Genomic DNA, 18,292 nt, shown 5'->3' with positions numbered 1-18,292 from the left:
ACAGGATCAGAATAGTTCCATGAGGGGCCTCAAAATTCAGATACCCACAGTGCATTTGTGCAATATTTCAGAGCACTGACCATTAATCTATTAGCAAAGCAATCAATATTGAATTAAACCATGAATTATGTGTGAATATACAGCTCTAATAAATAAATGTGTGTGTCATGTTCGTCTGCATTCAGACTTGTCATTGTAAACCTATCCCCCTGTACATAATGTTGATAACTAGCTCATTCATTTTTCTTCAGCTTAGTCCCTTTATTTATCAGGGTTCGCCACAGTGGAATGATTTGCCAACTTATCCAGCACGTTTTACAGAGTGAATGCCCTTCCAGCTGTAACCCAGTGCTGGAAAACATCCATACACACTCATTTACACACATACACTATGGTCAATTTAGATTATTCAATTCACCTGTAGCGCATGTCTTTGGACTGTGGGGGGAAATCGGAGCACTAGGAGGAAACCCACGCCAACACGGACAAAACATGGAAACAGCACACAGAAATACCAACTGACCCAGCCCGGGCTTGAAACATTGACCTTCTTGCTGTGAGGCGACAGTGCTAACCACGGAGCCACCGTGTCGTCTGATGATTAGTTATTCCACATAAATATAACAGAAGAGGAACCCAGACTTTGAGGTAAGACTGTAAGGATGGATGAAAATGACTAATAGATACCTTCCTTCCTATTATTTATCTAGACAGCTCATTAGTACGCTGAAAAAAGTAGTTTTGCCTCAACTGAAAGCAATTGAACTTTTCTGTTATTAGTCTGTAATGAGGATAATAAAATGTGAAGTTGTTTTTATGCTAGAAAGTCCCTGCTTTTGGATAAAGGAACTGTCTGAATCTTTATATTGTTAAAAGTTTAGAAGGACTGTCATCTTTAAAGGTGAATTATTGAAATTTCAGTCATCTTTCTGTAATCACTTTTCAAGATAATACTAAATGCATATTGACCTTTTTCACAATTAATTCATAAATGACACCAAATTTGGCCAATGTAGAACTTAAACAAACAACTACCTATTTCCCTGTATGGCATTTCCAAAGATGGAACAAAAACAAGTGGTAAAAGACCAAAAAAACAAAACCACTGGCTTCTGTTACTGTAGTAGCATTGATACATCCACTATGATGAAACGGCAGTCACTTCTTAACGGCAAACTAGGCCAGAACTACTATTTGTTAAACGGACACATATGAGCGCTTAAGGCCAAGCCTCAAGCGCAAAAGCCCCAGCAGGTTTGTAAAACGGAGTCTCTTTGAACTTACTCCCATTAAGAAGTGTGGTTCACTGCCGTTTACAGCAAGAAGTTTGTGGATAAATAGAGTGACTAACTACCCACACTGAAACCAGTACGAACAAAAATCACTGCTGTGAGGTGGGAGGTCCGTGATGGCCAGAAACCACATTTGTAATATTGTTTCATCTTTCATATTTCTTGTCTTTTAGCACCAGCACAGAGGCAAGATTACCTCATTTCTCAGAATACCATGCCTGACTAACACAGGAATCTTTCCTGTCTTCTCCCATCCAATTCCTAGCAGTTCTCTTTACCCTCGAAGGGGAGAAAAATGGTCTGTGATTATTAAATACTTAATCATCAAAACATTTTCTGCATTTTTAAGATTTTTCACATTTAAAACAACAGCAATTCAATGGTCTCTGTCTAATACATAAACTTAACAAACAAGAAACACTCTTCCAAAGTCTAAACAAAACACAGCAATTATTTCCATCATTATGTCAAAACCTGCAAGAAATCTGTGGAAATAAAGCATTTTCCACACTAGCACAACAAACTCTTTCTTCAACACAGATAAATAAACCACAAGGGATCTTATCAGTGACTGTAAAGGGACAATAGTCTTTCTCAGTTAGCTCTATTGATGCCTCAAAATATGACCACATTCTGAGGTGATTTTATGTAAAAAGGTCCATTTAAAAAGCGTGAGAGAATACATCACTTGATCAATTAAAATTGTCTTGATCTTTTTACATAAAGTGAGTTTTCGATTTTAAAAATGTCGTTCTTGTTTTAAAGCATTAAAAAATTAAAAGTTGATCAGTGAGGCATCACAAACACGATTTTACCAAAGGGAAAAAGAACAGCTCCTTACTGTGTTTATTAAATGTTTACATAGAAATGCAATAGCAGTTCATTTTTTATTAGTTGTTAGGTATACCTTACTAGTATCGGGTTAGACCCTCTTTTGCATTCAATCCTTCGTGGCATAGATTCATCATGGTACTGGAAATATTCCTCAGAGATTTTGGTCCATATTGACATGATAGCATCATGTATTTGCTGCAGATTTGTCGGATGCACATCCATGATGCGAATCTCCCATTCCACCCCTATCCAAAGGTGCTCTAAAGGATTGAGATCTGGTGACCATGGAGACCATTTGAGTACAATGAACTCATTGTCATATTCAAGAATATGAACAGCAGCTACGCTGCTATGCTGCTTATACACTATGAACAGCAGCTACGCTAATTATTCTCTTTATTCTCTATTTTCACCTGGGGATACTCATCCCGAGGTCCTCAGATTATGCGGAGTCACTGATTGGATCCAAGACCAGCGACGTGATGATCCCAAGGATTCCATATCCAGGACCAGGCCATATCCTGAGCTGCTGCTGCGCTGATGGTCTTGGGGAGTGGAGAACATGAGTCTAATTCCAGCGACGCTCCAGGGACAGACGAGTCTTCGCTGAGGCTATCTTTCAGCCTAAACCACGACGAATGAAGTTCTGCACAAGACTTTTGGCCAGCGGAGAAATTAAAATGGTCGTGCCCAACTGAGTCTGGTTCTCTCAAGGTTTTTTTTCTTCACTCCCATCAGGTGAAGTTTTTTTTCCCTCTCCGCTGTTGCCACTGCCTCGCATGGTTCAGGATTGGTAGAGCTACGCATCGATGAATTGGCTATTCAGTGTTTGAACTATCAGTAATGATTAAATCACACTGAACTGAGCTAAACTGAACTGAACTGAACTTAAACACTAAAACCTGAACCACACTGTTCCAGTTACTGAACCACACTGTTCCAGTTACTATGACCATTTATGTGAAGCTGCTTTGACACAATCTACATTGTAAAAGCGCTATACAAATAAAGCTGAATTGAATTGAATTGAAGAAACCAGTCTGAGATGATTCACACTTTATGACATGGAGCGTTATCCTGCTTGAAGTAGCCATCAGAAGATGGGTACACTGTGGTCATAGAGAGATAGACATGGTCAGCAACAATACTCAGGTAGGCTGTGGCATTGACACGATCAATTGGTACTAATGGGCACAGAGTGTGCCGAAAAAATATCCCCGACAACTATTAAAACACCACCACCAGCCTGAACTTTTGATACAAGGCAGGATGGAACCATGCTTTCATGTTGTTGACGTCAAATTCTGACCCTACTATCCAAGTGTCACAGCAGAAATTGAGACTCATCAGACCAGACAACGTTTTTCCAATCTTCTATTGTCCAATTCAAGTTCTAGCCTATGCGAATTGTAGCCTTAGTTTCCAGTTCTTAGCTAAAAGTGTTGGCACCCAGTGTGGTCTTCTGCTGCTGTAGCCCATCCGTCTCAAGGTTCGACATGTTGTGCATTCAGAGATGCTCTTCTGCATACATCAGTTGTAACACGTGGTTATTTGAGTTACTGTTGCCTTCATATCAGCTCGAACCAGTCTGGCCATTCTCCTCTGACCTCTGCCATCAACAGGGCATTTGCGCCCACAGAACTGCCACTCACTCGATATTTTCTCTTTATCAGACCATTCTCTGTAAAACCTAGAGATGGTTGTGGGTGAACATCCCAGTGGATCAGCAGTTTCTGAAATACTTGCCAACCATGCCACATTCAAAGTTCCTTAAATCACCTTTCTTGCTCATTCTAATGCTTGGTTTGAACTAAAGCAGATCGTCTGGACCATGAATACATGCCTAAATGCATTGAGTGGCTGCCATAGGATTGGCTGATTAAAATTTTGCGTTAAAGAGCAGTTAAACAGATGTACCTAATAAAGTGGCTGGTGAGTGTATATGGATAATGTAAAATAGTAATAAATAACTTACTATTGCAACATCAAGAAGCGGTTTCCTATGTAGCATTTTTATCAAATCAAACGGCTTTCACTGACAATCTTTAGAATAACTGCCCCTCAAAAACAGACCATTTAAGAAACAGGGATAAAAAAATGTTGTTTCCATAGTAGAGTTTTTTGTGCAAAAAAATAACATTATAAATCAACCTTAAGAAACATCATTATTTAATACATAAAATCTGAGGAACCATTTAAAACTTGTAAAATGCAAATGCCATTGGTCTGTTGTATTGTACAACAGCCAATATAAAACAGCAAAATGTGATTTACTTTGTTTATCCTACTCTTGCCCATTATTTGAATTCCACTTTTTCTACTGGCCCCCTTGAAATCTCCAGGGAGTTTCCATACCCCTCACTTATCACATGCTTTGCATCCAAATATACACCACTTTCTGCAGGGACAACCCCCCCATGAGCAACCTAAGTGCTTTTTTAACAACACAGCCAAACTTCACATCAACCAATATTTTCATACCTCAGCTACTTGTAAGTCAGTTTGAGATTAGCAGAGTTATATGTTAGCTTGATCACTAGCCAATAATACATTCATCAATGTATTTATATCAAATATATATGTGCCTTTCAGGGCTGTCTATGGGGAGCAGGGGATTAGACTTGGACAGGCTGGTTTGCATTGCACAAGTTTATTAGATTGTGCCAGAATATTCTGTTTGGCAAAGCATGATGCCAAGCTCACATGTTTTCAGATTTAAAGCAAGTCTGAAAAGCGTAAGGTTGTGTGTGTGCAATGTGTCAAACTGAAATCTCCAAATGAGTGAATTGAAGTTGGTTTTCCTGTCACACCTACTACCAACAACAACCTGCCCAACAATTTCACTGGAAACCACATAACAGCATAGTCAGTCATCAGCAGACAGATATGATTTCCACATATGATCTCTCTTTGCTTTGCAGGTCTAGTTATGTTACAGACAACAGAAGTTTTCACACTCAGGAGCTTGGACCAAACTCATGTCACTGATCTGCAGCTTCAATCCTGAAACAGCCATGCATATTTTCCACATTTTTTGTACTCAGTAAAAGAATGTTACAATCAAGTGCCAATGCGGTGGACTGTTGAAGTAGGCTTTAAGTCTAGAGGAATTTCTATATTTGACATTAAACATGTTTAGTTTTCAGCAGGCTATTAAACCGCATCCCCGTCTGAAAACTCCATCTACAATATATCCAGAAGAGACACGACATCTAGTTATTCTGATTTTAAACTCTTGAAAAGCCTTAGACTGAGATACAAACAGACATGCACGTCAGCTCTTTTAAAACAAATGCTGGAAATATGTCTGTTTAACCTTTCGCCACCTTTTCCTGCCATCTGAACACTGTAAGGCTTTTTTAAATATGTTTCAGCGGATCAACCAACTGTTTAGTAGTTTAAAGCCAAGAGCGCTATAAGGACTATTAGCTACTAACAGTTGGCTTGTATTAGACTGCTCAAACACATACTGGCAAAAGTCAACATGCTCACTATTAAAAAAAATAAGATTCATATTTGCTCTAAACTTGAGTTGATATTAATGTGCTGGACATTCATTGGCCCAAGAAAATCATCAGACCATTTGGAGAGAGCCACGTCTTGTTTAAAAACTAATATATTTAATACAATCAGAAAATACCACTGAACTAACTTCTCCTGCCCAGATTCATTGGAAATACGTCCCTTGCTTTTTTGTAAAACGCTGCTCTGTGTTCATTTTGTTGCATTTTTGAGATGACAAATTCACTTGAGGTTGCGGTCAACATTTTTGTGAATGCTTGGTTGTAGTGCTGCACAATATATTGTTTCAGCGTAGATATCGCAATGTGTGCGTCCGCAATAGTCAGATCGAAGGATGTTCAATGTTGAGCTGAAATTGTAGTTGATTATAGTCAATGCAGAGTTGAATTATAATGGAGTAAAAGTTTAACATCTGCAAAGAGATAGTTTATCCTAAAATTAAACTTCAATCACTATTTTCGTTTAACCCATTACTTGTTTCCAACGCTTACAACTTTTTTCAAACGTTACTTTTTTATTTAAAGGACTATGAAACCCCCCTGTTTCAGCAGGGTTTTTACACACCTCTACTTTGGAAAAAATCAGGAAAGTGGGCGTGTCCAGCTCTGTTTAGGTGGGAGCGTCGGAGGAGGGAAAGAGGCGAGGTCCTTAAAAATTTGCAAAAAATTGGGAGTGTTGGTTTGGGCGTGTGCTAATTTTCACAGAGGCATAACAAACACACAGACGCAGAGGAGAAAGACAGTGACTGTGTTTACACGGACATCAGTAATCGAATTATTTGAATTATCAGGAATTTCATTCATGGCCCTCATGACAAACTTTGATTCGAGGAATTGCTGGAAGCGTATATTTTTCATGCAATGTTTGTTACAGCATGGCGAATAAGAGAAAAAAAACTCTGCATTTCTCTGTCACTTAGATGCACTCGGTAGGTAGCATCAGAAAGCCGTGTGTGTTATTCCTGTCACAAAATGCGGTGAAAATCCTACACGACGGTAAGTTTGATTGTGGTGCTTACACGTTTACACTCGGGAGAGCAGCATTTACAGCGGATTTATCAGTCCATATTATTGTAGTAATGTTAACGTACGGTAAACTTTATTAACTTAGAAATCGTTTGACTAAGGTCTGTCCTTGAACACTGAAAGAGTACTGCTGACCATACGAACTAACTTTGCCTCTGAATAAACAAACAAAAACCACTGATTACTCACTTACCAAATCTGTAGAGACAGGACAATCAACACTAACTGGATCTGCGTCTTTATTAAAAGTAGACGAGAGGCAAATCCGGATTTCACCATTTCCAGATAAGAAAAGCTCTTGGGTAAAAAAATGTTCCTTAGACACGAATTTCTGTCGATACTTTCTTTCTTTCTGCTGATTGGTTTGAATCTAGTCTTTCTCATGAATGAATGCAGCACACTCAGAGAATTGTTTCCAAATAAAGCTGCATTCACTGTCATCAATGTCAGTTTTTTCCAATATCGTGCAGCCCTTTTTTGTTGTACATTTCAAATACGCTTCCTTCTTGATCATGCCCATAAGTAGGCAGGGCTTGTTATACAGATCACCTAGGCAAGCAAACCACTGACCTAAATCCTTCCTTAAACTCAACCAATATTGTTTTCAAAAGCAAATGTAAGAGGAAAGTGCACTGCAACAACACAGTTTCATCCTGATATTACATTGTGTTTTGTGAAACTGTACTTCACTAAAGACTCAAACTAAGTTAACACTCTGAGTCACAAGCATAACAGTGAGCTACCAAGCAAATTTACCATGCTAGAAAAGTTGTCGATATGGGACAGATATCATTACGTTGTTTTGTGGTATTTATTTGGTGTTTTACAATAAACTGCTATAAAATAATCCTTTGTTCATCGACAACATGTTCCTGAAAATATCATTGTTGTGAATGATACTGCCCTATAGTGTTCATTAAATATAGAAACTGCAGTATGATTTTGTGGTTTCATTCAGTAATAAGTAGGCTAAAGCATGTATTTTCAATGAACCTGTGTTAAACTTCTCTTTTAAAAAGAAAACGCCTACAAATTCATATTCAAGTAAGATTAGATGCAAAAACAACTTTACTTATGTTGTTTATTTTATAATTTTAACAGTTTTAATGCTAAAACTGCCCATTGTCTATTCTTTTAAAATAATATTAAAGCTAATACATGCATGTTTAAATATTTAGTAATATAACAAAAAAACATTTCATTCAGCCTGGATCATTGCATGAATGAGATTGCTAAAGTCTGCACAATGTATGCTGTCTTTGGGATTCAGAAGCTGGTTCTCAGTGGGTGAGTCTGAATCAGGATATGGTTTATGGAACAACAGGACACTTTCTGCTTCCAATCACTTTTACTTCAAAGCTGTGCTCGCGAGCTATCAAAGCAAAAACACATTGGATTGGAAAACACTTCTTTCCTGTTACCACCCTCCAGAGATTCATTTTGCAGCTATAAAAACATTTCAGACTACAATTTGTTTAAAGAAAATAATGGGAATATCTCATACTGTGTATGGCAACACCCCTATCTCTTCTAAAAAAAAAAAAAAAAGGAAAAGAATACACTTTAAACCAGTCTAAGTAGGTCTGAACTGGTTTAAGATGGCATTTCACCTGGCCAAGCTGATATTTTGTCAGTTTAGCTGGGTGACAGTTAAACAGCTTCCCTAAAAACTGACCAATACACCATCTTTAGGCTAGTTTAAGTTTATACTTCATGTTTTACATTGTTCATAAGAATTTATAATAAATCATGAGTATTCATATTTTGGATTAAAGGGATATTTCACACAATAATTATAATTTACTTAACCTTTCTCCAAACCTTGATACATTTCTTTTTTCTGTTGAACACATAAGAATATATTTGGAAGAATGTTGGCAACACATAGCCACTGACATCCATAAAAAAGAAAAAAAAACTATGAAAGTCAATGGCATGTAACATTCTTCAAAATATCTTATTTTGTGTTCAACAGAAGAAACTCAAGCACAAATGAAAGGTGAGTAAATAATGACACAATTGTTCTTTATGGTAAACTGTGCCTTAATTTGCTGACTGGGTGAGCACACATAAACTCATATTACTTACTGTTTGCTGCCATCAAATTTGTCCTGAATAAGCTTTTGAAATAAAGAAACAAGCTTGACTCTTTTATTTCTTCCATCAACACTAGATATTGTTCCCTTGAAATGCTAAAACAACTGTTAGCATGCAGAATGCAATGATTTTGTTGACAATTAACTTTACAATTAGCTAATTTAATTTTAGCCTTAATGAAATCAAACCATATGATTTTGTTAGCTCACATTGACAGTTTTGTGGTAAACATTTCATCTGTGCATGTCATTAGGAAACAAAAACTTTCTTGCAATCAAAAATTTAAATCTGAAAAAGCACTTCCAGCTTTTTTCCACTTAAACTTTCAGATTATGTGATTTTGAGGTATTGTGTGTGGTCAACATACTTAATTTCACCCCTTCAACGGTCAGTTTTGACAACAAACTTAAATGGTGACCATGAGATGTCTGTTCGGTTGTAATAACTCTTACAAAACCTCTTTTCCGATCTTTCAGAATGACATGCCAACTTTACTACATCCATTAATCTTTTTCTCTAGTAACTGCAGCACTGACAGGGGTTGGGTTTTTTATGTATATGGGGGAGGGGGGGTTATTTTGTGTATAGATTTAGCTTCTGATTAGCTATTTTAGTGGTTACTGTAAGTGGGGTTGGTTTGGACGGGTTGGTTTAGTTTGTGCTACATACATGCTACAGTGAATAAAATTCATGCATTTATTTAAATTATTTATACATTTAAATTACATTTAATTTATTAAATAGTTTTCAGTGATTTGAGGGATATTTTGTGAGTACATTTAAATAACTTCTGAGTAGCTCATACAGTAGTTACTGTGGGTAAAATTATACAAGCTATGCATCTAATTGTACTCTACTTTAAGGCTACTTGTAGACATAAATGTGAATGTGCCTCGTGAACACTTACAGTGTCTATTGGTCCTCTAGATCTGCTGGTTTCAGATTGTTGAATGATCATGTGTTAATTGGGGGGGCGTCCCGTAAACCCCCCTGTAATTCGCACCTTGGCCTTAACTCCCCAACTTATACTTCAACCCACTTATTAAATCTCAAATTACAAATGTGAAACATTATTTAAACCAAGGATTAAAAGCAGTGTTAAGAATAACAACAAGAACAGAGTATAAAGCCCTCTGATTTTAAAAGGCCTCTGCTATTCACCTGTATTTGAGATCACTGATATAGTTGCTCCCTAGAAGATCGTGGATGGTTTGTTTGGTCTCTAACACCAGGTTCTTCACCGCAGAATCTCCAGTGGCCAGTGCAACGATGCGTCCTGCCGGCAGAGCCTTCAGCAGCTCACCCAGCCTTTTACTGTCATCTTGAGATTCATGCGTGTCGAAGCGCTCATTAACCAGAACCTCTGCCGTGTCCTGATCAACCACGCGGAGGTTAATTCCACGGCTGAAGTTTTTCTGAAAGGCGTGGTCACCCGTAGCCAATCCTGAAGCAGGCACGGTGCGAGTGAGGAAGGTCCAAGACATCCTTTCTGACCCATGAAGCTCCAGAGTTCCTCCAGAATTCACACCTAAAAACTTGCGGCCCATCCCTGGAACCTCAGTCACGGCGGTCTCATCTGATCGGCCAACAAGGGTGATAGTAGCCAGAGAGCGATATCGACATTTTGGACCCCCAATATGGAGAGCGCCGCCATCTTCGATTAAAATGTGCCGTGTTCGTAACGTGATGTTTTTAGACCCTTTTTTATCATCCGCGAAGACTACAGAACCTAAAGTCAAATAAGCACACAAAAGGGAAACATAACATTGTAATAAATGCTCTTGAATTCATTTGAAAAATGAGTTAAAATGATTGAAAAAAATGATTGAAAAATTAACAAGCCAAAGCATTTTACTAGGCACTGGAGAGATGATCTCACCTCCAGCCTGGATCGTGATTGAATACAAGGTGGCAGATGAATCTAGGCGATAATGTTCACCGCTGTGTATCACCACCACCTTTTTGAGATCGTGACCCGGCTTCCAGGATCGCAGAGCAGGGTTTTGATAAGGGCAATTTTCTGCAGAAACATGTAGGAGGACATTTCAGTGCTCGAGTACTGTACAACATGACTCCCTACAGTATTGATAGATGTAGCAATAAGAATTAACAATCTTTTTTTCATACTGTCTCAGGTCAGAAGATTTTATATTGTTCCTTCATGAAAGAATGACATGTATATATATATATATATATATATATATATATATATATATATATATATATATATATATATATATATATATATATTTATTTTTATAACTGCAGTTTTAAATTAGCTAAAATTATTACCTGAAAAATATGTCAAATGTCTCAAAGTGTTTTGGCAAAATTTCCTAATAAAGATAAAAATGGTAATAAGCAAGAAATTATATAAATTTTATGTATTCCCATAGTTTTCATTTTCAGGAAAACAATGACCTAAAATCCAAATAATAACTAGCTGATGCTTAAAACTAATAATCTTGTCATTTTAGCCAGCTAAATTATATTATCTTGGTTAGAAATCATCAGAATTTACAATAATAGCAACAAGTCTTTTTTTTGATGTTGACAACACAAGCATACACACATACTGTTTAACATTTATTTTAAAGAAATTAATCATTTTAAATGCTTTAACTATTTTAAAAAAATCGGACCTAATACTTTTCTCCTACAGACCTTTTTCTTCATTGCTGCATAGAGGGTGCAATAGTGACCAGTGTCTTCCGGTAGGATGCTTAGAACTTTTAGCATTTACAACTGGTAAATCTTGATCAGAAAATGGTTGTCAATATCATTTTGAGTGGCTTACAAAGTGTTTTTGTGATGCTAAACGTTGATTTTGAAAGGTGTGTGTTAAAGCTGTTATACTTCTGTCAGATGCGGTTCAAGCGCGAGAGAAAAACGTTCCCCTAATTCAGTGTTACATCAGATGGTAAAATATAGCATCAGTGTTCCTGACCTGTTAGCTGTTATACTGTACTCAGCAGCTCTTCAATGCACAAGCACACGCACACACACACACACACACTAGATCACTTCATTATAGAGCAAACCATATTACTAGCATGAAACATAACAGGTATTTAATGAAGCAATGCAATTTCCAAAAAATAAAACTGCGTTATTGATACTTTGCTGGCTGATTTGCATGTTGATTCTAATCGCAAGCCGTTTATGTTTCATTTAGTTAGTTTGTATTGTGTAGTATTTACCATGTTTTTTCTGTCATTTCAAAATTCCACTCTAGTTTCACTTTGTGCCAGTCTTTCAATCAATGTGTTAGTGGGACAGTACGTGTGTATTAAACATTTTTTGTTTTGTTTGAGTTGGTTATATATGAAAAAAGAGAGAGAAAATGATCACTTTAATGATGACGAGGTTCCATTTAAATAGCACAAGATACCGTCTGATGTTAATGGTAAGTGACTCGCAAAATGTTGTTTTTCATTTTTTAGATAAAAGATTAAATGTAAATGTAATTTAGATGACTATTCTGCAAGTATACAAGTGCAACAGACAGAGTTAAACCCTTTACCATCAAGAAACAATTTTAAATAATTTACAATTTTCTATTTATCAAAATCTGGAAAAATTAATTATCTCTTTGTTTACAGCAACAAATTAAGCAGCACAAGTGTATAAAAATGATAATATTAAGAAATGTGTTATGATTTCTGAAGGTTTGTGTGACACTGAAAGTTGGAGTAATGACATGGAATTTCACAATAGTATTTTTTAAATATTATTACAACAATATTAGAAAACGTTTTTTTTTTTACATGTGATTATATTTACTATATCTTTGCTGTACTTACTATAAGTCCCAATCCTAATTCTCCCCCTTATCCGTTCCCCTTACCCCTACACCTCATTTAGCACGTTCACATGAAGGGGTAGGGGTGTCCCAATTCTCTTTAGCTTGAAGGGGTAGTGCTAAGGGAAAGGGCTAGATAGCCCTTCAAACTGAGATTTTTCAGGACCACACTCAAAACCCAGGGGTAAGATAATTTCCTACAATACACCAGCCACAACGGCAGCATAGCTGCACACGGAAGTAAGGAGATCCACAAATTTGTATTTTAATCATTATTTCGAATTTTTACAACAAACAAACATGTATTAATATATTCATAACTGCGTTCGTGTTTTATCGTCATGCTTTTAAAAAAATGCTAAAATAAAAAACGGTAAATTTCGTTATCTATAATTGCTAACAATAACTCCTGTATATCAGTCCCACAACATACTCGAAGTCACTCAAATACCTTGTCAGAAAAGTCTAATGGCTTAGAATGACCTTTTAATAGTGTCTGCTATACTGTTAATGTTGTTTTTGTGTGTTACATACATGAATATGGCCAGGATGTAAATGCACAGAATAGTTACGATCTTATTGCCACATTATATTGTAATAATAAAATAATATATGCCTTCAGTGATTTCCTGAAGATAAATACCAAAAAATAAAGCAACTGGAATGAATACAGCAGTTGCAATCGTCCGATATCCTTTGACGCAAGAGCTCGCGATGACATATGATGACGTGTGCAGGTGTTGTAGTGCTGTCCCATTTTTTAGGGGGTAAATTTTGAAGCTCTCGCCCTTCACACTCTGTTTCAAGGGCCAAGGGGAAGAAGGGAAAAAATAGAATTGGGCCTATGATGTTGTAATCATAAAAGATTTTTATTTACACGTACACTATCTAACATTTTTTGTAAAGAAATTAGTACTTTTAAAAGTAATTTTCCTTATTTATTATTTAAAAATCTGACCCAACATTTAAATATTTTTTCTACATATTTACGTCACTTTGGATAAAATATTAATTGTAAACAGAATGGGAATAGCTACTCTCCAAGGATGTAAGTGCAACTGACAGAGTTAAAACCTTTACAATGTTACAATAGACATTTTTAAATAAATAGTCTTTAGAATTAGAATTTTATATTAAGGAAAAAAATAATTCTTTATTTGTTTGCAGCACAAATGTTTCAAATTGATAATATTAAGAAATGTGTTATGATGTCTGAAGGTTCATGTCACACTGAAACCTGGAGTAATTACATGGAATATCAAATGAGTATTTTTTAAATATTATTACAACAATGTTAGATATCTTTTAGAATATTAATGTAATAATATTTACTATATCTTTGCTGTACTTAAAATGTTGTTATCATAAATTATTTATCTTCACACATACACTAATATATTTTGTAAAGAAATTAGTTGTTTTAAAAGTATTTTTCTTTATTTATTATTTAAAAATCTGACGAAACACTTTTTTTTTGCCTTTTTATGTCACTTTGGATAAAAGATTAAATGTAAATGTAATGTAAATGACTATTCTGCAAGGATGTAAGTGCAACTGACAGTTAAAACCTTTACCATGTTACAATCAATACTTTTAAAAAATAGTATTTTGTAGAATTTTTTCTTCAGAAAAACAAAAAAAAATTGCGGAAAGAATTATTTTTTATTTGTTTGAGCAAATTAAGCAGCACATGTTTAAAACTGATAATAATAAGAAATGTGTTATGATTTCTGAAGGTTCATGTGACACTGAAAGCTGGAGTACTTACATGGAATATCAAATGAGTATTTTTAAATATATTACAACAATATTAGAAACCTTTATTTTTTACATGTATATTTACTATATCTTTGTTGCACTTACTTTAAGATGTTGTGCTCATAAATGATTTCTCTTCACACGTACACTAACATTTTTGTAAAGAAATTAGTTATTTTAAAAATATTTTTTTTTTATTTATTGTTTTAAAAATCTGACCTAAGACTTTTTTTCTACATTTTTACATCACGTTAGATAAAAGATTAAATGTAAATGTAGTGTAAATGACTATTCTGCAAGGATGTAAGTGCAACAGACAGAGTTAAAACCTTTACAATGTTAAAATAACCAGTTTAAAATAAATAGTCGTATTTAGAATTTCCTATTCAGTTAAAACGCCTGAATTTTTTTAAACCAACATTTAGCAGGGGCAGCACCTTAGAGCAAAAAGGTTGCTGGTTTGAGTCCCGGTTGGAACAGTTGGCATTTCTGTTTGGAGTTTCTATGTTCTCCTTGTGTTGGCGTGTGTTTCATCCGGGTCCTCCGGTTTCCACCACAGTCCAAAGTATTGGTAAATTAGATTAACTAAATTGGCCTTAGTGTATGAGTGTCTGTGTGAATGAGAAAGTGTATGGGTGTTTTTACAGTAATGAGTTGTGGCTGGAAGAGCATCTGCTGCATAAAACATAAGCTGAAATAGTTGGCAGTTCATTCCGTTGTGGCGACCCCTGATAAATAAGGCACTAAGCCAAAGGAAAATGAATGAATGAATGAACACTAAGCAGCACAAATGTCTAAAACAGCTCATAATAAAAAATATGTTATAATTTCTGAAGGTTTACTTGACACTGAAAGCTGGAATATTAACGTGGAATCTTAAATGAGTAGTTTTCAAATATATTACAAAACTTTATTTAACAAGAAAATCATTTCTTACCATCCAAAACATCTTTAGAGGTAAGGCTGAGGACGAGTATGAGAATCAGTAGGAAAATGCCAAAGAAGATGCCGACACAGATGTAAGTGTTCTTCCTTTGCTGGTTCTGGGCTTGTTCCCTTCTGTTCCCATCTTCAGACAGATTAAACACTGAAGGCCGTGCAGGCGGCGGGACGGGGGGCTTCAATGGGGGCGGTGGAGGAGCTTTGGCTGGGGGTGGAGAACGAACTGGAACGATCCTGCCTGGAACATATCCTGACGACCGCTGAGCATTGCCATTGACAGGAGCCACGAAAATGGGGTGACTGCTGGGGCCATCATTCACCTGCATGGTATAACTGTCTGCCACGTCCTATGAGAGAGAGAAGAAAAAATACAAGATTTAATGTCATTCAAAAGTTTGAGTTGTGTAATATTATACTTTATTACATTACCTCCAATGCTATTCTCCAATGCTGCTAGCTAACATATAACTACAGTTAAAAATAACCGTTTTAATCCTTAAAATAATACTTTAATAAACTTTAAGATTCCTGTGATGGAGGACGTCAGTTTTCAGGTTTATTACTGCTATCTTTCATTTCACATGATCATTCAGATATCATTCTATGTTGATTTAGAGCTCAAGAAAGATTATAGTTTTGTTAATGAGTAAAAGAAACATCATTACACGTATACAAGCAATATGAGAGAGACTATGAATAATCTTTCACTGTGCAAAAGTGATACAATGCGAAAGGCTTCAATATAAAGTAATTATGAAATTTACGTACATCTAATTATGTGCTTGGAGAATATTGTGGGTGACAGCATTGCTCTGCATTGAAGCTTAAAGCAGAAGTGAAGAGATATTGATGGAAAGTTTATTTTGTCTGTTCAACATTTTATTGAGTCTTTTCTTTGAACACTTTTAAATTTTAATTTGTTGAAATTAAACAGATTTTGTTTTTTAAATATATTTAATTTATAGTTAATAAATATAGTTATACTTAATTTAAGATTCTGACGATATGATAACCTTGGATAAAACGATCATGGTTTCACGGTATTGCGATTACTGCTCTTAAATATATTCTTTATAAATGTCTGGGTAAAAAACTAAAACTTTTTCCCCTTTGAAAACAATATATTTTATTTTATTTTTATATTTATGACTTGTTGGAACAGTAAACATTCACTTCTGACTTCTGCTGTCTTCAATAGTTTAAAAACACAGATTTCTTTACATGCCTCTCTAAAACGGCATGTTTGGATAATGCTTCAGCTGAAGATACTGTTGTCCTAAAAAAAAAACTGTAAATAAAAAAACCTTAAACATACCATAGGAACGGTATTACAGAACATTTTGGCAGTTTAAAAACCTTGACTTTTCCAAACCGCGGTATACCTTGAAAAAAGTTATCGTCCCATGCCTATATGTATGTGAATGAGTGTGTGTGGGTGATTTCCAGTGATGAGTTGCAGCTTGAAGGGCATCCGCTGCGTAAAACATATGCTGGATAAAAAATTGTATTTGTCTAATGTAAATCTAAGCATCATATTCGCCAAGTCTTTCCCTTTTAAAGAGAACAATTGTAGTCAAAGTTTGCTGAACCTCTGTCTGAAAGGCACTTTTGATCAACTAGATTATAAACTTGTTTGGTATTTTCATTTTGTTTTGTTTTTTCTCTTTAGAGTAAAAGTGTGTATATTCCATAAAAGGGTTGAAGCTGACTGGTCAGTTCTTGTCCCGTGACTCTCTTTCTCTCTGATTCTTTCAGCTAGGTGCGCCTGGAAAGCATAAGCACATCGTGTCGCGTAAGCACATCATGGCGCGTGCACACAGTGTTCATGTCAATTACAATATGCACGCAAGAAAAGAAATAACGAACTTATCCATCCAAAAGAGTTGGCATGTGAACGACCCTTAGTTAATAGACTCAGCCATAGTTAATCCAGTGTGCGTGTGTATTAGCCTTGGTGTACAAGCTCGGAACTTTAAACTAGCACACAGTTGGCATAATTAGTTTAGTTGCTGCAGTTTTGTTCCACGAAGAAACGTGGAGTTGAGCAACATTTACAAATAATTAACTGTGACGAATTAAAACACAATTAATAGTGAATGCGGTTAATTGTTGCATCCCTACATTGCATATCATGCAATGTGACAATTGCAGACACACACATTGCAATTTCGATGCTGAAATGATATATTGCAGCCCTAATAAAAGTCCTTGTGCAGCACATTTAAGGTTTGTTGAAGGTGGCAGCTGTAGTGCAGAAACTATAACAGTTTGCGTTCAGTGGAAAGTAAGAATGATTGATCTGTTGCATCTTCAGTTTCAGGCTCATGCACTTTCACTACAAGCATACCGTGTCAAAGGCCAACTGTTTTGGCAAATCTCTTCCAACCAGGCCAGGTCCGGCTAACTGAACTGCACCTGGGCCTGATTTGGAGCCCTCACACTTTTCAAACAAACCGGGAAATGTGCCCGGGCATGGTTCGGATAACCTAGTGTGAGTGCACCCTTAGTGTCGGGTCGACTTTAATTCTAACTCGACAGTGCAGATCGTTTAATGTGACTAATATCTATGCGAAACTATATATTGTGCAGTCCTAGCATACACCGATTGAGGTTTTAATGTGTCCTGACAGATTGATACTAAATCTGACAAAGAATAGCAGAGGAAATACTGATACTGAGAAGCAACTTAACTAGGTATTAAGCATCACAGTTTTGTGGGCCAACCAAGCTGGCATAAAAAGCGAAGTAATTTTGTTCAGGTCTCAATTTCATAGTGGCATTGCAATATGTTTTGAAGTCCAGGCTTTCTGTGGGTTTTTCACATTTTCAAGTTATTTACTAAACACATGGCACCAATTACGAGAAAAAAAGTGCTCAGTCGTTCAACCCGTGGCCCCTTCGTGCCACAAAACAACAGACACTGGGCCCTATAAAGAAACTCTATAAAGCCTGTCACACAAACATTTGCTTACAAATAACCAGCTCAGCCAAATTCCTCCATTATCATTCAAAACTACTTA

At 36.1% G+C, this 18,292-nt stretch overlaps 1 protein-coding gene across 4 annotated transcripts in view; it reads right to left on the bottom strand.

Annotated features, from left to right (window-relative positions):
- Positions 1-18,292, bottom strand: part of cemip2 (cell migration inducing hyaluronidase 2) — a 54,132-nt gene that overhangs the window by 33,399 nt on the left and 2,441 nt on the right. For 3 of the 4 annotated variants that reach the window (XR_012406034.1, XR_012406033.1, XM_005171900.6), the window contains exons 2-4: positions 15,268-15,619; positions 10,650-10,790; positions 9,932-10,499 (exon numbers count right to left, since the gene is read on the bottom strand). Coding sequence is in view for 2 of the 4 variants with exons in the window: in XM_005171900.6 (XP_005171957.2) it covers positions 9,932-10,499; positions 10,650-10,790; positions 15,268-15,598 (1,040 nt within the window). In the remaining 2 variants the exon portion in view is untranslated. 4 annotated transcript variants of the gene reach the window in all.

This window comes from Danio rerio, chromosome 5 (assembly GCF_049306965.1).
Source record: "Danio rerio strain Tuebingen ecotype United States chromosome 5, GRCz12tu, whole genome shotgun sequence".
In the NCBI taxonomy this organism is placed as follows: Eukaryota; Metazoa; Chordata; class Actinopteri; order Cypriniformes; family Danionidae; genus Danio; species Danio rerio.
Note: the sequence above shows the minus strand (reverse complement) of the source record. Positions and strands in the feature narration are given on the sequence as shown.